The sequence below is a fragment of the Mobula hypostoma genome, chromosome 8, assembly GCF_963921235.1.
Source record: "Mobula hypostoma chromosome 8, sMobHyp1.1, whole genome shotgun sequence".
NCBI classification, from domain to species: Eukaryota; Metazoa; Chordata; class Chondrichthyes; order Myliobatiformes; family Myliobatidae; genus Mobula; species Mobula hypostoma.
The window spans coordinates 55,809,986-55,834,989 of record NC_086104.1 but is presented as its reverse complement, the minus strand read 5'-3'; the positions used below and the strand labels follow the sequence as shown (position 1 = coordinate 55,834,989).

Below are 25,004 nucleotides of genomic sequence, written 5' to 3'. Positions count from 1 at the left end.
ATGCAGTTAGAATGAATTGATCTGCATGAATGAACAGTATGCAAGACAGGTTTTTCACTGTATCTCAATACATGTGATAATAATAAAGGAATTTAGTACAAATATCACATTAAGCTAAGGAGAACAATTTTGAAGGAGGCATAACATGCTGATTATTTCTTCAACAGTGATGATAAAATTCATTTGTAAAAGGATAATTATGCACAGTTTTATTGTTCCCTAACCTCGAGGACAGTGAGAAAATGGTCAGTGGAGGCTTATGAGGTGCTCTAGGGTGTTTTGAGGTGACAGACTGGCAGGCACTCTGTGAGCCACGTGGAGAGGATATTGATGGCTCACAGAGTACATCACTGATTACATCAACTTCTGTGTGGACTGCAATGTTCCGACAAGAACTGTCCTTTGTTATTCAAATAACAAGCCATAGGTAACAAAGGACGTTAAGGACATCCTGAACGCTAAAAAGAGGGTGTTTAGAGATGGAAATAGGGAGGAGCTGAGGGCAATACAGAGGGACCTGAAAGCCAGGATCAGGGAGGCTAAAGACAGGTACAGGAGGAAGCTTGAGTGGAAATTCCAGCAGAACATGAGAGAGGTCTGGAGGGGGATGAGGGCCATCACTTGGTTCCGGCAAACTAGCAACAGAGGAGCTGAAGGCAGTGTGGACAGGATCAATGAACTTAACCTGTTCTTTAACAGATTTGACATTGTGGCCCCTGCCCATCCCCCACATGAGCCATCTGTTGTCGGCCCCCAACCAACACATATTCCACTCTCCCCTCCTACCCCTCCTCACAGCCCCCCACCCTGCTGTCATGACTATACCCCTTCCCCACACGAAACCACCATGGTGAGCTTCACAGCTGAACAGGTGAGAAGACAACTGAAACGTCTCAACCCAAGCAAGGCTGCAGGACCGGATGGTGTCAGTACCAGGGTGCTCAAAGCCTGTGCCCCTCAGCTATGTGGAGTACTTCGCCATGTATTCAACCTGAGCCTGAGGCTCCGGAGGGTTCCTGTGCTGTGGAAGACGTCCTGCCTTGCCCCTGTGCCGAAGACGCCGCGCCCCAGCGGCCTCAATGACTACGGACCGGTGGCATTGACCTCCCACATTATGAAGACCCTGGAGAGACTTGTTCTGGAGCTGCTCCGGCCTATGGTCAGGCCACACTTAGATCCTCTCCAGTTCGCCTACCAGCCCAGACTAGGAGTTGAGGATGCCATCGTCTTCCTGCTGAACCGTGTCTGCGCCCACCTGGACAAGCCAGTGAGCACTGTGAGGGTCATGTTTTTTGACTTCTCCAGTGCGTTCAACACCATCCGCCCTGCTCTGCTGGGGGAGAAGCTGACAGCGATGCAGGTGGATGCTTCCTGGGTATCATGGATTCTTGATTACCTGACTGGCAGACCACAGTACGTGTGCTTGCAACACTGTGTGTCCGACAGAGTGATCAGCAGCACTGGGGCTCCACAGGGGACTGTCTTGTCTCCCTTTCTCTTCACCATTTACACCACAGACTTCAACTACTGCACAGAGTCTTGTCATCTTCGGAAGTTTTCTGATGACTCTGCCATAGTTGGATGCATCAGCAAGGGAGATGAGGCTGAGTACAGGGCTATGGTAGGAAACTTTGTCACATGGTGTGAGCAGAATTATCTGCAGCTTAATGTGAAAAAGACTAAGGAGCTGGTGGTAGACCTGAGGAGAGCTAAGGTACCGGTGACCCCTGTTTCCATCCAGGGGGTCAGTGTGAACATGGTGGAGGATCACAGATACCTGGGGATACAAATTGACAATTAACTGGACTGGTCAAAGAACACTGAGGCTGTCTACAAGAAGGGTCAGAGCCGTCTCTATTTCCTGAGGAGGCTGAGGTCCTTTAACATCTGCCGGACGATGCTGAGGATGTTCTACGAGTCTGTGGTGGCCACTGCTATCGTGTTTGCTGTTGTGTGCTGGGGCAGCAGGCTGAGGGTAGCAGACACCAACAGAATAAACAAACTCATTTGTAAGGCCAGTGATGTTGTGGGGATGGAACTGGACTCTCTCACAGTGGTGTCTGAAAAGAGGATGCTGTCTAAGTTGCATGCCATCTTGGACAATGTCTCCCATCCACTACATAATGTACTGGGTGGGCACAGGAGTACATTCAGCCAGAGACTCATACAACCGAGATGCAACACAGAGCGTCGTAGGAAGTCATTCCTGCCTGTGGCCATCAAAACTTTACAACTCCTCCCTTGGAGGGTCAGACACCCAGAGCCAATAGGCTGGTCCTGGACTTATTTCATAATTTACTGGCAGAATTTACATATTACTATTTAACTATTTATGGTTCTATTACTATTTATTATTTATGGTGCAACTGTAACAAAAACCAGTTTCCCCCGGGATCAATAAAGTATGACTATGACTATAAACCATAGTGGGTCTATAGTAATTCCATACACCAGCACTCTTTGGCCTTTTATACCTTGGTTATTTAAATACTTATCTAGATACTTAATAAATTTGTGAGAGTACCTGCTTCTACCAACCGCTAAGGTAGTGCATTCCAAATTTTGACTGCACTCTGAATGAAAGAAAAATCTTCCTCCAATATGGTTCAAGTATCTTGTATTTTGCTTTAAAATAGACTCTCATTTTAAGCACCTTCTCTGGCAAGAAGCTTTATTCCATCCATCTTGTCTATGCCCTTCTTAAGTTTGTGTACCTCTATCAGGTTCCATCTCAGTGTTGTCTTCCACTTCAAGGGAAATGAACCTAGCTTATCCATTTCCATTCTCTTCGTAACTGAAATACTGTATCCCAGGTAACATCCGGGCAGTCTCATCTGCAACAGTTCATTTCGGGCCAAGGCCTATCATCAGGACTGGGAGGTATTTTTATAATTTAAAAAATCTTCAAGTTCATTGCTTAAATGTTGTCAGGGGTAAATTTACCTGTCTGCAATAGTAAGGAAAGTTTATGTTCGGTCAGTTAATGTACTGTTACCTAATCCATCGCTTCCCACCTCATTGTTTGTGCTTAATGGTGGGGAAAGCCCTACCTACCATTGAGCACAGCCGTAGGAAAGTTGCATCCATCATCAAGGACCTCTACCATCCAGGTCATGCTCTCTTCTCACTCTGCCACCAGGAAGAAGGTACAGGAGCCTCAAGACCCGAACCACCAAGTTGAGGAAGAGTTATTACCTTTCAACCACGAAGCTCCTGAACCAGAGGGGATAACTTCACTTGCCCCATCTCTGAACTGTCCCACATCATACAGACTCACTTTCAAGGATTCTTCATTGCATGTTCTCAATATTTGTTGTTTATTTATTTATTATTATTTTTCCCCCTTTTTTGTACTTGCACAGTTTGTTGTTTTTTTTTGCATAGTGATTGTTGTCTTGTTGGGTATGGTCTTTCATTGATTCTATTGTGTTTCATGTAGTTACTGTGATTGCTTGCAAGAAAATGAATCTCAGGGATGTATACGGTGACTTACTGTATATGTACTCTGACAATAAAGTTATTTTGAACTACAAACTAATTTCCTCTGAATTCTTTTCAAGCTTTGGTTTGACTTAGGAAGTCCGGAATTGTCAACAGTTTATTCCTCTTGTGACGAAAGAGGGTTACAAAGAGTACACATAGATTAAGATGTTAGCTGTCCTGTGCTGGCACCAGTGGGATCAGCAGTTGGTCTGCCACCTGTCTTCAGGAGAAAGAGAGATAAGGAAGACAATGGAGCAGCATTTGGAAATGTTAATGAAGGGACGGGAGAGTTTAACGAGAGACACGGTCTGAGAGCTGTCAAGATCGGCTCCTCTTTGAATCCTGAACTGTTTGAAGTGATGGACAGGCGATACCCCAACAGGGGGATAAAAAGGGACAGGTTCGCTAAGGCAACACACACACGATACCACGAGGTAACGAGACCCTGGAAGCGGTGTGCCTCCCACAAGTCGGTGGGTGTTTTGGTGGGCTGGTCGCGGGACCAAGCCATAGACGCACAGGGTGGAAGGGTACGATCGGCGGGAACCTGGTGTGTGTCCGCCCTTGCCTGAGTGCCAGGTTCACTGCAGAGGAACGATCGTATCTGAAACGGAGGGGTCACAGTTGGTGACCTCAGAAGACATTACAAAGGGCTGGCCCGAAAGCTGACAGTGAGGAATATCGAAGGTCTGTTTGGAATCCGATTTGAATATTCATTCGCTTTCGCTCTCTCTCTCCTTCCCCCCCCCCCTCTGTCCACTGCCACGGCAGTGATTACTGTGAACTGAACTGAACTCCATTGAACTGAACTTTGCGTCACTTTGAAACTGGTCATTTACCCCTAGATGACGATAGAGCTTGATTGATCCTGTTATCCTAATTCTGTGTACATGTGTGTTTATCATTGCTGAACTGTTGCATTTATTATCCTTTTGGTTAGAGTACTGTGTTGCCTATTTCTTTAATAAAACTTTCTTGGTTCCAGTAATCCAGACTCCAACTGAGTGATCCATTTCTGCTGGTTTGGCAACCCAGTTACGGGGTACGTAACGTAAGTGGGGTTCTCGTCCGCGATTTTGAACGCTAAATTTGGGACGGAGTAAATTGATTGGGTTAAGATTCCCGAAAGAAAGAAAAGGCAAACAGCAGAAATGGAGATTGAGGAATTTCTAAAGGCGCCGACCTTGGAGGCATTAGAGGATGCCAGGAAAGCGGAATTGGCAGCTGTGGCCAAATGGTTGAATCTTGTTAAGGGGAAGTCGACAATGAGGAGAGAGGAGATGCACAGAGCTATCGTAGAGCACTATGTATCTAAAGGTGTGTTTCCCCAAGGGGAACTGGAGGTGGTGTCTATTGAAAAACCTGGTGGAGACGCGGTACAGGTGCAGATTGAAAAACTGAGACTCGAGCACGAGTTCTGGGTACAACAGTTAGAACATGAGGAGAAAGAGAGGCAATGGGAGCGAGAAGAAAGGCAGTTGGAGCGAGAGGAGAAACAGAGGGAAAAGGAATTTGAGCTGGAGAAGTTAAAGATGATGGCAGAGCAGGGGCTCGTGCCGAACCAAGGTGGAGGGTTCAGGGCGACCCAGGAGGTTAGGCTGGTTCCCCCATTTGACGATACCGATGTGGATCGGTACTTTCTCCATTTTGAAAAAGTTGCTACAAGTCAGGACTGGCCGAGGGATAAGTGGGCTGTTCTGCTTCAGAGTGTACTAAAAGGGAAAGCCCAACAAGCTTACTCAGCTTTGTCCGCGGAAGATGCCCAGAGGTATGAGGTGGTGAAAGAGGCCATCCTCAGGATTTATGAGTTGGTCCCCGAGGCATACCGGCAGAGGTTCCGGAATGCGAGGAAGCAGTGGGACCGCACGTATTTAGAGTTTGCCCATGAGATGCAGACATATTGTGAGCATTGGTGCGCCTCGAAGGGGGTAGATGGGGATTATGACAGACTGCTACAGCTGATCCTGATTGAGCAGTTTAAAGGTTGTGTCCCTGAGGGTATGAGACCCTACCTAGATGAGAAAGAGGCAGCCACGTTAGCCGCAACTGCTAAGTTAGCGGATGAGTACGCGTTGACGCATAAAATAAAGTTTGCCCCGAGTAAAGGCCACCAGAAGGGTAGTCAGGACGGCGGGGAGAGTCCACCAGAAAAGTCAGAAAATAAGCTGGGGAGTAGTGAGAAGGATAAGGTAGACCGGGAGCAGTCTGGTAGGAAGTCTCCTGGGGTCGTCTGTTATAATTGTGGGAAAGTCGGACACTTTGCGTCCAGGTGCTTTGCCCCAAAGAAGGAGACGGGAAAAGGAAAAACGGTGATTTTGACTGGCTGTATTGAGCTGGTAAATGAACCGCTAGGAGAGGAAAGGTCTGCAAAAGTTCAGGAAGGGCGCGAGAGGTTAATCTCGGCTGGATTGGTGTCGGTGAAGGAGGGGTTAAAACCAGTTCCAGTGCGGATCTGGAGAGACACGGGAGCGTGTCAGTCATTGATATTGAAGAGTGTATTAGAGTTTAGCTCAGAGACCCAGACTGGGGAGGTCAGGGTCAAAGGTATTGGGGATGGGACAGAGGCAGTCCCTTTGCACCAGATACACCTACAAAGCAACTTGGTCTCTGGACTAGTCATGATCGGGGTGAGGCCCGAATTACCGATGAAAGGCATGGAAGTCTTGCTCGGTAATGACCTCGCCGGGGGAATTGTGTTCTCGACAGTGAGCTTGACAGGTCAGCCTGCCAGCATTGACTCACAGGTTCATCCCGGGACTGCCGAAGTAAATTTAGCTGAGACGTTTCTGCCAGCCTTGTACGAGGAGGGGGTAGAAAGTGAAAAGAAGGAACATAATGAAACAGGAGGAAGTGGGGAAATTAAGGTAGATTTATCAGTAGAAAAGAAGGACTTTATACAGGTACAGGAGCGAGACGAGGAAACAGCTCTCTCTGAAGCAGGATTGAAAAGAGAGCCAGTAGGCTATTGTGTGGAGGAGGAGGTGCTAAGGAAGGAAGGGAGACCAAATACTGCAGATGAGGAATGGGGGATGGTGCCAAAAATCTCTGGGGATGAGATTTTTAACCTGGCCCACAAGGTACCCCTCGGTGGACATTTTGAGGTGCTGAAGGAAACAGTCGGCGGAACCATGAAAGAAGTTTACTGTCTGCACAGGAGGAAGGATGTTATTGATTATGGCAGACGCGAACTGAGACGGTCACAGGCTTTTGATATGCTAACAAACCTAGTCGGTGTTAGCACGGAAATCAATGAAGCTAGGGTCCCCTGATAAGAAAAAAAAAACCATTTTGAAAAGGTGAGTATGGTATCGACCAGATGGGAGAAGGCTATCGTTTTGGCCAGCTCTGCTGATAAGGTCTCTCCCTTAATCCCCGAACAAAGCGACTCTTTAGGAGAAGTAATTAAACGGCTCGCACACGTGTGTTTGATTGTCCCGAGGCGATGCAAAGAACTGGGACGTTGCGTGGTGTTTGTCACGCTAGGTCAGCCTAGTGAGCAACACTCCCATAGAAGAGTAATTCAGTGACGAAAGGGCTAACGAACACAGAAGTGTGTATTGGCGATGTGATACAGCTGTCTGAAGCCAGCTTGATAGTGAACCTCGAAAAAAATGAGTTCGGCCACACGAAGGTCACTTATCTGGGAATTGTGGTAACACAGGGGCAGCTGGCAGCGATGCAAGCTAAAGTGCGGGCTATCTCTGACATCCCAACCCCGGCAGACAAGAGGGCCCTCAGAAGGCTCTTGGAGATGGTGGGGTACCGTAGGAAGTTTTGCAATAACTCTGCAGTTACTACCCCTCCCCCTCCTACTAAGCCCTTGTGAGAGAAAACTAAGTCGGGATGGGACGACCCTTGTTATCGTGGTCCGGGTTGAAACCCAGTGAGAGGTTACACTGATCACAATTCATCAGTGTTTTCGGCCACTGTGAAGTTTGCTAAGTTGGAGCCTGGTTTAGGGGATTATTAATAACACATATAAAAGGAACAGAAAATGTAATTGCTGACTGTCTGTCAAGGTGTTGACAACTTAAAATTCTCTGTATTAGCCAAATAGCTGATGAAGATGTATATGTGTGTATATCTAATAATGTATTCATGTTTGTAATTTTTACCCCGGTAAAAATCCTTAAAGGTGAGGGGTGTGACGAAAGAGGGTTACAAAGAGTACACATAGATTAAGATGTTAGCTGTCCTGTGCTGGCACCAGTGGGATCAGCAGTTGGTCTGCCACCTGTCTTCAGGAGAAAGAGAGATAAGGAAGACAATGGAGCAGCATTTGGAAATGTTAACGAAGGGACGGGAGAGTTTAACGGAAGGAGACACGGTCTGAGAGCTGTCAAGATCGGCTCCTCTTTGAACCCTGAACTGTTTGAAGTGATGGACAGGCGATACCCCAACAAGGGGATAAAAAGGGACAGGTTCGCTAAGGCAACACACACACGACACCACGAGGTAACGAGACCCTGGAAGCGGTGTGCCTCCCACAAGTCGGTGGGTGTTTTGGAGGGCTGGTCGCAGGACCAAGCCATTGACGCACAGGGTGGAAAGGTACGATCGGCGAGAACCTGGTGTGTGTCCGCCCTTGCCTGGGTGCCAGGTTCACTGCAGAGGAACGATCGTATCTGAAACGGAGGGGTCACAGTCGGTGACCTCAGAAGACATTACAAAGGGCTCACCCGAAAGCTGACTGTAAGGAATATCGAAGGTCTGTTTGGAATCCGATTTGAATATTCATTCGCTTTCGCTCTCTCTCTCCTTCCCCCCCTCTGTCCACTGCCACGGCAGTGATTACTGTGAACTGAACTGAACTCCATTGAACTGAACTTTGCGTCACTTTGAAACTGGTCATTTACCCCTAGACGACGATAGAGCTTGATTGATCCTGTTATCCTAATTCTGTGTACATGTGTGTTTATCATTGCTGAACTGTTGCATTTATTATCCTTTTGGTTAGAGTACTGTGTTGCTTATTTCTTTAATAAAACTTTCTTAGTTCCAGTAATCCAGACTCCAACTGAGTGATCCATTTCTGCTGGTTTGGCAACCCAGTTATGGGGCACGTAACACTCTCCGTAGATGCTGCTCCACTTGCTCAGTTCCTCCAGTACTTTGTGTGGCTTACCAGCATTTTCAAAATTTCTTGTGTTTATGTTTCTGAAGTATTCATCTGAAAAATATTCGAACTCTTAAACATTTTAGATGTTAAAATATCCTGATGCTATCATATAGACATAAAACATATAAATAATCTTAATTTGTAGCTTTTTAATTATTTTATCAAAAATTAATTGGTTCTTTGCTGTGTTTTTCTGCATTCAAATGAATGGCAATTCCCTTCGTACACCAAATCTAAGTTGAATTGCTGTAACCTTTTGTCCTGCTGTTGAACTCACAGCTGCTGAACAAAACTGAACACTGTGAACAGTAGAACTACGCAGAACTTCCCTGGATTTATAAGGCATTTCTCAGGGCTAAGTTGAATGTTGACCAGTCTTGAGGATATTTTCTAAAAACCTGCATAAATATATAAAATACTTGCTAAAGATGGGAATTGTACCTATGGAGGTTGTAGGAAAGATGGTGGGAATGGTGTAAAAGCTGGAGTTCAGAATTAAGCCAATTGTGTTTTTGTGACTGACAACCAAAACTTCACTAATTTGCCTTCAAAGCTGCAGTCATTCTTTGTTTTATTGTACATCTTTGAGCTATATTTATTTCAAAAATAAGTGATGTTTTTGCTTAGTTTACAGCTGCATTAGATAGCACTCACTGATCTTTTCTCTACTGGTATATTTCATTAAAGTCCAATACATATGGCTGGCTGTAAACAGTGGAAACTACTTCTCTACTTGCTGTGATTCTTAAGCTAATCATACTTAGACCTAAAATGTAGATATTTTACCAAGAATAATAATGATTAATGATGATTATATTCTTGAATTGAAGTTACATTTTCATGTTTTGTTCACTATTAGGTTTTGATATCAAGACATATTCTGTTACAAATCTGATGTTTATAGAATTCAGTTTAAGCCAGTATTATTCAAGTTGAAAGAAAGTGGCACATTAATAGCAAATTAATGCTGGCAATGTATTTGGTTGGCTATTTCTGGGTTCATGATTTTCAGGTATTTTTATTATCGGCGGAAATTTACCAATCTGAAAGAGTAAAGCAAGTTTACTGTTGTGTGAATTAATGTACTATTACCTAATCCATCATGGGGAACTCATTTCCTCTGAATTTTTTTTCAAGCATTGCTATGGCTGATTGATTATTTTGCTCAGCTCAAGAGGCCAGCAGTGTTTTGCTGATATAACTGGAACATTTTTTTTGCTTAGTTTAAGTCTGCCCTTTTTTCAAAATACACTGAATTTTGCCAAAAATGTAAGCTTTTTAAAAGAATGAATAAACTCTTCTCGGGCTTCCAGCTGGGTCCAGGAATCAATTATAACTGACATTTCGATGACAAACTCTGCTATCTTCATCAGGGATGACACTCTTTTCTTTTTAAAACAATATTAATATCTTATGATTTTAACTTTTTGCATTTTTCTTTACGATAACTGAACAATCTGTATGCTAGGCTGCATTTTATTTTCTGAACTGGAGATCCTGCCACGTACCTTTAAATGCCACTGTCATTTTGACAAATATTGATGGTCGAAGTAGGTTTTTGAAATCCCTGGCTATATATAAGGCTTCATTTCTGAACCAAGTGCATCTCACCTGTTACTATTTTTTTACATCAGTGATTAATATCACTATTGCCTCTTGTCAGACAATAATGTGTTAATGAAAAATCATACATGATTCTCCTCACACACTGAGACCAGCTTCAAGGACTCAAAGCTGCTTTTTACTGAAAATGTAGACAAGGTTTCACTCTCCCAGAAATTATAACCCTGCCTTGAAGCTTTTGTTCAACATTTAGTGCCTTCAGTGATCTGAATGCTAGAAGAAGCAGTGACATGGAAATTCACTGGTGCACTGAGAACCATGCACTTAAGTGGTGTGCAGTTATTCCTTGTTGCATGCTGTTCTAGTGATTGTATTGGTTGTAGCCCTGTGCTTAAGTTGGCAATTAGCAATGCTGTCAGTCACATTATCCTGATGATTGGGAGAAAGCTGTGGTAGTTGTATCCCCAGACTCCGGTACAAACTTGTGTTAGTCCTTTGCCTCTATCCAGTGTCAAACCGAGACCTATGTGCTGCCAGGCACGAGGTACCAGTTAGGGCCCCAGCAATTAGCTCCAAGCACTGACATGGCCCAGAGGAGATCTCTTGCTAAATTAAATACAACTTCAGTGAGCCTTTTTAAAGGCCTGTTGCAAACAGGATTGGCTTTAAGGTTCTTTGAATTATCAACACTGCCCTGTCCACATTCTATCCCTTGTTAACAGAATATTTACTTTGCAGCCCCATGTGATTTGGAATCCCAGTGAAAACATTCTGCTGAAGAGCAACAGTGCTATGTCAAGCAAAAACCTGCAGATGATGAAGTCTAAGATTAAAACAGAAAATATTGAGAGATATTCAGTGGAGAGAAACATTGTGTTAATGCTTAAGACAGTAAGCTTTCATTAAAATTGGAAATATGAGAAACCAAGGAGATGTTTGTGATGGAATGAAGACCATTTCTTTTCGTGAAACTTCATTTTGAGACTCATCATTTTTCATTTCTCTAGAACTATGGAAGTGCTGGTTGCTTGCATGTTCTGAGTACATTTCTAGCATTTGATTATTTGCTTTTTAAAATTTTGTATATTTAGCTGCATTTTTATTTTTGTTAATCTGCAGGCTAAATACAGCCAGTGACAGCATGCTTAATTTTACACTTGAGTTTACAAACTGGAAAAGGCTTCCTCTGGTTGTGGCCCAAATACTTTACTGTCGCATCACAACCTCTAGTTGGATGGGGCAGACATATTTTGGTATGTAATTGTTTTAAATACAAATGACAATGATAATTTTATTTGGATTTATTGTAATATATATTAAGAAACTTACTTTGGTTGTGGAAAATATTACACTCTAAAATGCTCTTGATCTATTTCATGGAAAATGCTTACATTTAGTAAATAGGAATGAGCAGATATGTAAATAGCAAAAGAAATATATTCCAATTTGGAATGTGGCTTGTTGGTCCTGCCCAAGCAAATGGAATTCAGTCTGAAAGTGGGCAAGGTAATGAATTTGAGGAAGGCAAATCAAGTACAAAAATATGTTATGAATGGGAACTGAAATACCTTTGAGTGCATGTCTGCAGATCACAGGAACAGACAAGGTTTTAAAAATTTATATGGGAGCTCATGTTTAATGAGCAAGGCAAGAGTATGGGGGTGCATAACTACCATGTTATAGATTTCTTTAACATAACATTTTATTTTTAGGCATGTGTAATTAGGCATAAATATAAGGCTGGCGTTATATACAGCAGTTCGCAATTTTTTAACATAAAGAAATGAAAAATCTGTGATACAAAAATACAATGATAAAAAATTAAGTACATTTCAACACTCTTGGCAAAGTTACTGTTACGTTGGTTGGATTCTACTTTGTCACCATCAAATTATCTGCTTCATATAAAAAAAAGGCATGCACTTATATTAGCAGCCTTCCCAACAATCTTTTGGAGTGCTTCACACCCATGAAGTTTCACTACAAGGACGTGTGCAAAATGAAAAGATGTGGGTTTGGGGGTAGGGTGCTGACATGAATAGTAAGCTGGATAGCAGACAGAAGACAGAGAGAAAATAAAGTATTTTCCCAAGTAGCAGGCAGTGAATTGTTGAGTATGACTGGGAGCAATGCTAACTCACCAATTATTCATAACAAATTTTAATCATTTAGATGAGGGAGTTAAATGAATATATCCCAATTTCCACATGGCTCAAGGTTGGCCAGGAGTATGAGCTCTGAGGAGAATGCAGAGAGGCCCCAGTGTTATTTGGGCAGATTGAGAAAGTGGGAAAATACATGGCAGATACAATTTAATGTGGACAAATGTGAAGTACCATAGTTTGCTGATACTAGCAGGAAGGCAGGGTATTATCCAAACTACAAGCACTTGGCATAAGGAGAGGTACAAAGCGATCCAGGTGCAGCAGGCGATTAAGATGATCTACTGTAGAAGAACCATAGAGTGCAGGGAACATTTACTAGGCTGGTTCCTTATATGGTAACATTGATGTATAAAGAGATTGGGAGATCTGGGCAAGGGATAGTGTTCTAAGGATTAGGCTAAGATAGTAGGACTTGCTGTGGAGAAATTTCTGCTACCAATTTCTTCTCTTCCACCTGTGGAATTCTCAATCCAAGTCAAAGTTGAGTTTATTGGCACAAGTACACACAAGCAAATTTGCAATAAGCTCCTGAACTACAGATCTGTTTGTTTAGAAATGTTGAAAAAATAAATACTGGCTGGGTTGCTAAGAATCATTCCCTTGCTCTTCTTTGAATACAGGCTATGGGATACCTAAGCAGAGTGTGCCTTGATTTAGTATCCTATTGGAAGGATAGCTTTCCCAGCAATGCAGCATTTTCCCAGTACTGTATTGCTTCATCATGTTTAGTCTATAGTTTGAATGCATGATTTCTCAAGAGCCAGGTACTGCCTCTTGAGTCAACTGCTTTGTTCATTAATGCAAATTATGAATTATTATTTTGACTTTTGTTTCAATTTGGTTTTCATTCTGTATAAGTAGTTGCATTATCAGGTATCACGTACTCCGTGACGGGTTAAAGAACCAGCAGAAATGGAAAACACCTTGGAGTCCAGTATTGCTATTAACTAATGGTATTTATTAGTAACTACACAATACAGTAATATAAAAACAGATGTTTAAAACAGGTTAGCAATTATTATATAGAAGTAACACTCACAACACGCTGGAGGAACTCAGCAGGTCGGGCAGCATCGGTGGAAACGTTGAGTCGATGTTTTGGGCCGGAACCCTTCGTCAGGACTGTAGGGGGAAGGGGCAGAGGCCCTATAAAGAAGGTGGGGGGAGGGTGGGAAGGAGAAGGCTGGTAGGTTCCAGGTGAAAAACCAGTAAGGGGAAGGATAAAGGGGTGGGGGAGGGGAGGCAGGGAGGTGATAGGCAGGAAAGGTGAAGGAGGAATAGGGGTAAACACAATGGGTAGTAGAAGGAGGCAGAACCATGAGGGAGGTGATAGGCAGCTGGGGGAGGGGGCAGAGTGACATAGGGATAGAGGAAGGGAGAGGGAGGGAATTACCGGAAGTTGGAGAATTCTATGTTCATACCAAGGGGCTGGAGACCACCTAGACGGTATATGAGGTGTTGCTCCTCCAGCCTGAGTTTAGCCTCATCATGGCAGTAGAGGAGGCCATGTACAGACATATCTGAATGGGAATGGGAAGCAGAGTTGAAGTGGGTGGCTACTGGGAGATCTTGTCTGTTGAGGCGGATGGAGCGGAGGTGCTTGACGAAGCGGTCCCCCAATCTACGTCGGGTTTCACCGATGTAGAGGAGGCCGCACCGGGAGCACCAGATGCAATAGATGACCCCAACAGACTCACAAGTGAAGTGTTGCCTCACCTGGAAGGACTGTTTGGGGCCCTGAATGGTGGCAAGAGAGAAGGTGTAGGGACAGGTGTAGCACTTGCGCTTACAGGGATAAGTGCCAGGTGGGAGATCTGTGGGGAGGGACGTGTGGTACAGGGCTAAGTGCCGGGTGAGACACCTGTCCCTACACCTCCTCTCTTGCCACAAACAGTCCTTCCAAGTGAGGCAACACTTCACTTGTGAGTCTGTTGGGGTCATCTATTGCATCCGGTGCTCCCGGTGCGGCCTCCTCTACATCGGTGAAACCCGACGCAGATTGGGGGACCGCTTCGTCCGCCACAACAGACAAGATCTCCCAGTAGCCACCCACTTCAACTCTGCTTCCACTCCCATTCAGATGTGTCCATACATGGCCTCCTCTACCGCCATGATGAGGCTAAACTCAGGTTGGAGGAGCAACACCTCATATACCATATGGGTAGTCTCCAGCCCCTTGGTATGAACATAGAATTCTCCAACTTCCGGTAATTCCCTCCCCCTCCCTTCCTCTATCCCTATGTCACTCTGCCCCCTCCCCTAGCTGCCTATCACCTCCCTCATGTTTCCGCCTCCTTCTACTACCCATTGTGTTTTCCCCTGTTCCTTCTTCATCTTTCCTGCCTATCACCTCCCTGCTTCTCCTCCCCCACCCCTTTATCTGTCTCCTTACTGGTTTTTCACCTGGAACTGACCAGCCTTCTCCTTCCCACCCTCCCCCCACCTTCTTTATAAGGCCTCTGCGCCGTCCCTCTACAGTCCTGATGAAGGGTTCCGGTCCGAAATGTCGACTCATCGTTTCCACGGATGCTGCCCGACCTGCTGAGTTCCTCCAGCGTGTTGTAAGTGTTGCTTTGACCCCAGCATCTGTAGATTATTTTGTGTTTATTATATAGAAGTAAGTGTGGAAATATCTGAAAACCAAGCTTCTTCAAGTCTAGGGGTAAATAGATACAGTCTTACAATGATGAGTAAAGTTCAGTTCAGTTCGTGGTATTGAGTTGAGTAGTGATGGAGAGAGAGAGAGAGGGAGAGATTTGAGTCCTCAGGTGAGCTGATGCCGTCGATCTTCCCGTTGTCCTCCGAAATCCTTTAGAAGTCACCGACTATGACCACAACAAAGGGGTCTGTTCTTCTGTGGTGGAACCATCAACCCAGGCGAGGGTTGGACACACAAACAACTCCCCACCGGTTACGCCCTGTTCACACTGCGAGAGCCACTGATCGATCCGCCTGATCGATCCTCTAGAACCCACTTTTTCTGTGGGGACAACAAAGCTCATTCAGTGACCAAAACCATGTGTGTGTCTGTTTATCATCTGACCTTCTATTTATCTCACCGTGCCAAAAACTAGCTGTCACTCGAACAGCTCCTCCCTTCTCTGTCTGTAAGGATTTCCAAGCAGGCAGCGTCCTTGTAGAAATGTAAACATGCTGCAGAAAACCCATAACATCATCCAAAGCTATCTTCGTCTCTCTCTCTCTCCTAAAAACAAAATGCTGGTGTTAGATAACTCTCTCTTTTTAACAAGGTGTTTGTGTTGGGCACCTTTCTCTCTCTCTCTTCAAAAGCGCAGTTCATAGGGGTAATTCAGGACCCAGTCACACAGGTAATAAAATTAGTTAAATAGATCCTATGTGGATTGAGGACATGGATCACTTATTCTTATTTGGGTGCTTTAGCTGCTATAAATGCACAGTGTATATTGTTGCAATTGCAAAAGTAATGAATGAAGATTTTTAGCAATAAATGTTGCAGCAACAAAGGAGTGACAATTGTGCTAAATAACAGACATTAGATTTCCAAAATTATGAAACTATTTAACTGCGTTAACTGAATATACACTATAGTGCCAATTGTATTTTGCTGACAAAATAATGCCATTTTTATCAGAATCAGATTGAATATCACAGGGATATGTTGTGAAATTTGTTAACCTTACAGCAGCTGTACAGTGAAATATATGATGAATAAACATGTATTTATAAAATAAGTAGAGCAAAAAAAATGTAGTGAGGTACTGTTCAGGGGTTCAAGTCCATTGGGATGGCAGAGGGGAAGAAAATATTTATTTTTATTTATGATATCAGCTTTAGCATTCTCCATTTTAAGACTATTTTACAGTGGATACTTTTTGTTGGTGCTGACTTCTAACCTGTCTGCTCTGAAACAATTACAACTGGTGCATAGGATTGGGAGGCCGGCTACTTGTTAAGTCTGATAGTCAAACAGCTACCTCTTGAGTATTTTTCTATATTAAAGGGTTATCTTGATGCTGATAATTAGTACATCAGGAAGGATTGGAAAAATGTATAGTCGTGATATAATCCAGGTGCAAATGGGAACAGTGGTTATAGATGTGACAACCTGCTAATTTGAAATTACTTGCTGTAAGGCGAACACTGCAACTTTTCAGTGGATCTGTGATGAGTCATTTCTCATTTATACCAAATGTATGTAATATTCTTTTTGCTTTTCTTTAAATTTTGATGTCTGGTTAATTCTACTTGATTTTCTGTTCCAATTTAGATGATATTCCTCCTCTGACACACCTCAGCCGTTTAAAAATTCGATCAACACTGAAAAGTGAACATCTTCGTTCTGATAAATTTATTCGCCAGTTACCACTCCCATCTTGTCTGCATGACTTTCTTCTTTACAAGGACATATTGAAATTGTATGGAATTCCTGAAATTTCAGAGAATCGAGAAGAAATGGAAGCAGTTAATAGTTATGTTGAAAATTCGGAAAATTGATTAAAGAAAACATCAGATATGGAAGGTAACAAGCCCAAAGGTGCGCTGGGGCAGCCACAAGTGTCACTATGCATTCCGGTGTAGCATAACATGCCCACAATGTTCAGGTGAACAACACAAGCAGCAATAACAACAGCAGTAGAACAAAACAAAACAGCAAAACAAGCTCTTTCCCACCTTCCCATCATTGCACTCCCTCACGCGCACACAGGCAGGCCTCCAGCCCCAAGGCAGGCTGCCTCCAGTACTTGGCTCTGGATTCTCGGATGTTGGGCCTCAACCTCCAGTTCTTGACCTGGAGTCACAGGCTCGACCTTCAGGCCTGTGCCTCTGGATTCGCTGTCTTCTGTCTTCGAACTTTGGGCTTTCTACCTCTTGACTTGCAGAGCTGTGGACTGTGGCCTTTGGCTTTGCCCTTTTGACTACCGACCTCTGAGTATTGACCCCAGGACTCTCCGATCACTGTTTTGACCTTTAAGCCCTGACCGACCCTACCTCTGAACATTTCGGGTCTCAACTTCCAGACTCTCACAGACCGCTGATGGCCGGTGGCCTGGCTCCTACCATTCTTGTAAAAGTTGCCTTGTAAATCTAAATTAAACTTTTTCCTTCTCTTTAATCCCACAGTTGTTCAGCACCCACTTGTATGTCATTTTGTGGGCCTTATCATGAGGCCTGACTAGCTGTTTGACAATGGTAATAATTACAGTCAAGAATAATTCTGTTTTCAGCCAGCATGTCCACCTACATCAAGGTTTTGCAACATGCTCGTGGGCTGAAAGCCAATTCTCCCCTTTTATGTAGAGACAAAGCAAACAAAAGCATACAAATGTGTATGGAGCCTGACAAGATCAAAACAGGAATAATTTTCTTCAGTTTTACAATTGACAGTAAGCTAGAGAGTCATAGAAACATAAAGCACTGAAATAGGCTCCTGGATGCACCGTCCATGCTATTTATCATATTTATGACTGAGATGAGGTGAATTTTTCTTCACCCAGATGACAGTGAATCTCCAGGATTCTCTTCTGGTGAGGGTTGGAGAGGGTCTGTACTGACTATATTCAAAGATAGAAATAAATAGACTTTTGGATATTAAAAAAATGAAGAACTATGGTAGCATAGCAGTTAGCGCGGCACTCTCACAGTTCAGAGCATTCCAGAGTTCAGAGTTCAATTCTAGCAGCGTCTGTAAGGAGTTTGTACGTTGACTCGTGAAACGCGTGGGTTTCTTCTGGCTGCTTCTGTTTCATCCCACACTCCAAAGATGTACTGATTAGTAGGTGAATTGCTTATTATAAATTGTCCTGTGATAAAACTAGTTTTAAATAGGCGGTTCCACATTGTATCTTAAATAAATAAATACATAACTAAACTGATAAATAAATTAAAAAACTAGTTAGTCATACAGAACTAAACAGGCTCCGTAATCCACTATGTCAATGCCCATCTTTGATAAAGGGATCTTCCAGCTTGGGCATCCCCAGACTTCCCTCCTGTACTCTTGAATGCTGGGGTGGTAGACATTGTACTGTCACCATCCAAACGTCCATCATATTGAATAAAATTGTAGAAAGCTGATTGCCCTGATTCATTCCTTTAAGTGGAAAATCTGTAAAATGTTTATACCCACGTGACCAAGGACCTTAATATGTTTTTGTCAAATGCCTTGATGAAATTAAAAAACGACAGCAAGGTCTTTTCATTGCTCTAGACACCTGTTAATGATTTAAGATTGTGATATTTTGATCATAATTGGGGGTCATCTTTAAATACTCCTGTAGTCATTCAGAGTCATATCAACCAATCTTACAGCTAATGTTTTTGCAAAAGTCCAGAGTTAAATCAAACTAACAGTTACCAGCTTTCAGTTATCAATGGTTTGAAACTTAATTCAGTTATTTTGTCTTGAGAGTGCCTTTTGTTGATGTCATCTGGAATTTTAACATATTTAATCTGCGAGAAATAAAACTGTGTTGTAACCTCAGATATCTTTCGTGACTTCATCTAAAATCATACAGTCCCACTTGGCAGCAGGTTTGTTTTTATCAAGTCACACTGATGATTACTAATAAATTCTCATTCCTAGCTCAAGATGAACAAGGGCTAAACTTAACTTTTTCAGCCTTGTTGAAAATTTCTGTAGACAGAAATCAACAACAAAGCTGATAAAGGTAAGTTTGTAGATTTTTAGTGAATATTAATTTCCAAAGGGTAGGTCACATTAGCATGGCTCCATTTTAAATGCTTAGTCCAGGGTCTCCTATTTTCTTTCAGCATCATGTACTTAACCTTGTGTTTGGTACATCTGTTCCTCATACCTGAAATGAAGATCTTTTTCCTCCTTCAACCACACAATGCTTGCCCCATACATGATGTCTTCCCACAGTTTGTTGTTCTGGCCACATCACTAACATGCATGTAAGTCTTGCTTTTCTTCCCACATTTGTCTTGTCACTCAGAAAGCCTACATTGCTGAGAAACTGTAAGATGGAAATTCTGCTGCTGTTGGTGCTACCTATGCTAGAACCATTATTGTCATCAGTCTTGTAGGAATTAACATACATTTTAACATTTCTGATTATACCACTGAAGCCAGCACTGCAAAACCAGTAACCTCGGTAGCTAATTTCTTTGTCCTGTCTTACCTAACGGTATTTAACTTGGTACAAGCAATTGCATGGTATTCATTAACTTTTCCAAATTTGGCACTTCGCACCCTAATAGGCATACCAAAATGGCGTCCTCTCAAAATGCTTCTGGAAATCTTTAAAAGCTGCAAAGCTCTCTTTACATAAATTACATCTAATTATGGGATATTCTATCCCATTCTCAGTTGACTTGACACCACTTTCAGGATTAAATTTCATTGCACATCTGTGGTCCTTTGCAAGCCATCCCTTACTTAAATAGGTTTTTTAAAACCTGGGAATTTAAAGCATTTGAAATCATCAAATAATGCTAGAACTATTCCAGGGTTAGCCATCTAAAAAGGTACAAATATCATTTACAAAAAAAGTGTTCTACAGAACTGTCTTCATCACCGACATCTACAAGCTCAACATTTTTGAATAGCCTTGGGTGCTAAAGATCTATTACGATCATATCATCCTTGAAAGTTTGCAGGAGGCCAAATGGCATCTACCTGTTTCCATTTGTAAAGTTCTTAAGAAGCGCAATCTGGGCTTAAAGCTGGTTATTTGCTGATAATCATAGATTATTTAATCATTAAGCATAAAATAGGAAAAAGCTCTTTGGCCTTTCTCATTGCTGTACTTGTTCGGGAAAAATAATATCTGGTTAGTCCCACATCACTGTTCTTACATTTTAATTATAAAATTTAAATATTTATCCAGTTCCCATATGCATTCTTCTTCCTTGATCTCTTTACAGTCTTTAACATGGTTCACGATGCAGTCAGTCTTCATTGCCTTTCAATAGTGCAGTTGAGAGAGTTTGCCTTTGCTTAATTTCACTCCTTTTCCTCAAATCATAGAATGTTTCCAGCAGTAGCTTTCTCCCAGCTGAAACACTATTTTTGGAGTCCTAACAGAATCTGTTTTTTTGGTTCTGTTTGATTGAAACATTTGGTTTTCAACAACTCAATATTTGTAGAGACAGGGTCTTTAAATCTAGCAGAGAGGAGAGTTGCATTCTACCTCAAATTGGAGAGGGTGATAGTTACACTCTGGAGATCAAAGGCAAATAAATAATACCTAGCTTTCCTTTTTTGCATTAATTTCGCCTGCATCCTCCATTATCTTCTCAGAAGTTGCATATTTTTTGGTTGCTTAGTTAATTGGCCACTCTAAATTGTCCAGAGTGTTTAGGTGAGTGGTAAAAAGTGAGTGGAGTTGCTGGGAATGTGGAGAGTATAGGTTTAAGAAAAAATTAGTACAGAAAATGGAATCTCTTGAATGTGATTGCTCCATAAACTGGTCTAGACTCAGTAGACTGAAATGACCTGCTTCGATGAAAGATGAAATACATTTTGTAATAGTTCTTTTGTATCATTAAATCATTTTGTGTATTATAGCCAAGACAATATTTTTTAAAAATTCAAAAGTACCATGGCTATATACAAGGTTCTTTAAAGGGACATTTGAGATTAGTTTAATGGGTCTTTAATTTACAGAAAAACAATGATTTATAAGTTATCACCAAGTAATTTAGCTTGAGATTTGATTATATTTTATTTGACTGCCTAGTGGAAATTGATCAAGGCTGCTGAAGGAACATTTTTCATTTTATTTTAATACAATGGAGCTGAAGCTGCATAAATACTAAAGCAAACCTCTTAGAAGAGCTGCCAGAAGGTCATACAGTAAGTGGAAAATAAACCATAGTGACTGTGAATAAGAATATGGTTATACTCTATAAACTGAACTTGCAATCTACAGTTTGAATTTATTTCTTCTAAATGGGTGGTCAGGTGAATGTACTAAATTGAAGGAAATGTACCTTGAATTTATGAAGCTTTTCAATTGCAGTAAAAATAGTTACTAGTCAAAGGAGGGCAGCAAAAATACATGAAAAGAACACCATAATACATTTGTATTCTCTTGAAGTCTATATTGTTACCATGGTAGTAAACAGTGATCACATTTGCAGCAGGTGTTGGCTGCTCAAGCACCTTTGACCTTGATCAGTGATCCGGAGCTTGACCTCAAATACTTGGGGGAGGGGAGGATTACCTGGACACAGTATCCAGCAGGCAATCACATCCCTTAGACTATCTATCTCTAAATTCGCAAATGGTCAAGGCAGGATAGTATGACTGAAAAAGAGTCAAATAGAAGGATCTTCGGAATAGTTCCAGAGAAGCCACAGCCCTTATCCAAAAGGTACCAGATTCTTCCTCATTTTGTGGACAAGGGTTAGGAGAGGATGTGCAGACTGTAAGACCATTAAACAGGGAGCCATTCAATGGGAGGGGTGTGGAGGGGGAAATGGTAGAAGTCACATGGGATAATGTAGTTAGGGGAACAGACACTGCTCTCTGTGCAAAGTATGAGAGCCCAAAAGGCTGTGTTTTCTGCCTGGTACTAGAGTCAAGTACCAGTACTCAGAAGAGTTGGAGAAGAACTTGGAGTGGGAGTAGGAGGATCCATTTGACATCCATGTAATGACATGGGTATGGTTAGGAAGGATATTCTGCTGAAGAAATTTGAGCCTGGGCAAAAAACAAAACCACAAACATGATTTGAAAGATAGAAAAGGATTAGGGAAGTAAATGTGTAGTTTAAAAGTGCAGTGTGGTAGAAATGGAGTTCAGTTCATGGAGAATGTTCCAATAGGATGTGCTTCACCTGAATCATGTTAGTGCAGATATATTCAGTCAAGATGACGCCAGAGGACCTGATCAATGGCAACCTCCTGTTGACAGTTCATGAAACTATGTTTTTTACTGCTTTCAAATATGATTCTACTACTAAGCTGTGATTGGAACCTGTGATTTACATTTTGATAGTGCGTTTTGGGTTGAAGGAGCGATCTGGGACTTTGCTGTCTCTGAGGGAGGTCGGTGAGGTTTGGTGCAGAATGTGTGGTCTGGATGCCTGGAAGTCTGGAGACGAGGTGTGAGCTCATGACTGACTCCATTGCTTCTCTCTGATTGACACATTGAGCAAGGTTGAAGTAGACGAGGATGAGAGTGGAGGATGGGTGGGTGTTGGCCGCCATCACCCTGCATTTGACCGGTCTTCCCTTCCCTCCTGCAAGCTGCTGTCTGAAGAAGTGCAGGAGTCTTGGAATCAACGTTATCAGGATCGATTGGTGAGGCTGTGGCCTTGTTTTGGGGGACTTTGAGGTTCATGTTGCATGCATTCCTGGACCCTTTTTTAAAATTTGCTGTTTTTTGACTGGTTTGATAGGGGCAATCAATACAAACGGGGGAGCTTTGGTGAAGAATGGCACTGTATTGACTAGCAGCATGGTACTAAACTGAATTAAACTGAATGCTACAGGACTCATGGATTGATGTTTGATATTCAATGTGTTGTTTGCTCGCTTTTTGCCATTTGCACAATTTATTCCTTTTTTTGAGTGCTGGGTATTTGATGTTTTCTTGAATGTGTTCCATGGTATTTCTTTGCTTCATGACTTCCTGCAACAGGACAAATCTCAGAGTTGTATTCTGTGTACATACTTTGAAAATAAATGTACTTTGAATTGTTGATTGCAGGATGACCAGGACTGGGTGCTCAATATTCCAGGTTAGAAAATATTCAAAAGAGAAGGCTGAAAGGGAAAGATGGTATGGTAGTGTTATTAATTGAGGACGGTATCAGAGTGGTGTGTCATGATAGAGGCAATGAATAATAAGGTAGGATTGGTTTGGGTGAAGTTATGAATAGCAGGGTCAAGAAGGTGAGAGAAGTCTGCAAGCATGTAAAATGTGATCTTGTGATAGGGCTGAACAACTAGTGCTTATTGGAGGGCTCTGAAATTATCATGAAGTTGTTATCTACATATTAATTGGACAAACCATACTGCCAATGGTTGGAAGATGTGGAGTGCATTAGGGGTTGCTTCTTAGAACAGTATGTCACGGAGCGTAGTTTGGAACAGAATATTTATTTATTTAACAATACGGCGCAAAGCAGGCCCTTCAAGCAGCACCGCCCCAGCAACCCCCAACACCCCCACCCCGGACAATTTCCAATAACCAATTAACCTACCCGGCACTTCTTTTGACTGTGAGAGAAAACCCATGCATTCCACAACCCCCGACACCCTCATTTAACCCTAACAGAATCACGGGAATCTTTCAAATCTTTCAAATCTCTTACTAGCTCTTCCTTCAGTTAGTCCTGACGAAGGGTCTCGGCCTGAAGCGTCGACTGTACCTCTTCCTAGAGATGCTGCCTGGCCTGCTGCGTTCACCAGCAACTTTGATGTGTGTTGCTTATAAATGAACACTGTCAGATATTGAAATAACTGATTAAGAACACACAACACTCCCAATTAGAAAGAGGGATTCCATGAGAAAGAGACAGTCTGTGGTTACCAAAGTCGGTGGAGGATAATGTTAAATTGAAAAACAGGGCATCCAAAGTGGCATGGGCAGGTGGTAGATCTGATGACTGGGGTCTAGCAGTGAAAGACTTAAAAATCTAATAATAAGGGAAAAGATTGATTTTTAGAGGAAAATAGTACGGTGCTCTGTGGTCAACAGCCTTGAAACAGGATACCCAGAGGCCCTTTTTATCAATTCAGTGACTTTAACCAGGCCCAATTCAGAAGTGTGTTACCAAAAAACTGCCAGGCATCCAAACACACTTGACCTTTGCTAAACAACCGAAAACATCTATCAAGTCACCCCCCTGCCAGTTTGGTAAATTAGCTTACTGGACTGTGCTCTTTAGGTCATAAAGAAAACAGAAGCTGAAATGTGAGCATCCAGTACAGAAAGTTGTTCAGTGCTGGTCTGAGAAATGGATGAACCTCTACATAATTACTTTGACCATAAGACATAGGAGCAGAATCAGACCATTCGGCCCATTGTGTCTGCTCCACCATTCCATCATGGCTGATTTAGTATTGCTCTCATCCCCATTCTCCTGCCTTCACCCCGTAACTTGTGACACTCCGATTACTCAAGAACATATCAACCTCTGCCTTAAATATACCCAATGACTTGGCCTGTACAGTTGTCTGTGGAAATGATTTCCATAGATTCACCACCCTCTGGCCTAAAGAAAATTTTCCTTCTGTCTGTTTTAAATGGATGTCCCTCTATTCTGAGGCCGAGCCCTCTGATTCTAGATCCACTATAGGAAAGATCCTCTCCACATCCATTCGACATAGGCCTTTCAATATTTGATAGGTTTCAATGAGCCCCCCCCCCCCATTCTTCTAAACTCTAGCAAATACGGGACAAGAGCCAACAAATGCTTCCCATTGTCGTTATTGTCCTCTGAACCCTCTCCAATGACAGCATAGATTTTCTTCGAGAAGGGACCCAAACTACTTCCAATACTCTTACTGCGGTCTGACTGATGCCTTATAAAGCCTCAGCATTACAACCTTGCTTTTGTATGCTCGTTCTCTTGAAATGAATGCTAACATCGCATTTGCCTTCCTTACCACCAATTCAACCTGCAAGTTAACCTTTAGGGAATCCTGCAGGAGGGCTTCCAAGTCCCTTTGCACCTTTGATTTTTGATTTCTTTTCCCCATCTAGAAAACAGTGCACA

General features: G+C 42.5%; 1 protein-coding gene across 4 annotated transcripts in view; it reads left to right on the top strand.

Annotated features, from left to right (window-relative positions):
* Window positions 1–25,004, top strand: part of asb3 (ankyrin repeat and SOCS box containing 3) — a 93,399-nt gene that overhangs the window by 48,996 nt on the left and 19,399 nt on the right. For 2 of the 4 annotated variants that reach the window (XM_063055864.1, XM_063055865.1), the window contains exons 9-10: window positions 11,285–11,418; window positions 16,580–18,901. In XM_063055864.1, coding sequence (XP_062911934.1) covers window positions 11,285–11,418; window positions 16,580–16,806 — 361 coding nt within the window. In that variant the 3' untranslated portion in view covers window positions 16,807–18,901. Of the gene's footprint in view, window positions 1–11,284; window positions 11,419–16,579; window positions 18,902–22,276; window positions 23,456–25,004 lie in introns of those variants that run through there. The other 2 variants (XM_063055867.1, XM_063055866.1) reach the window with 2 other exon arrangements.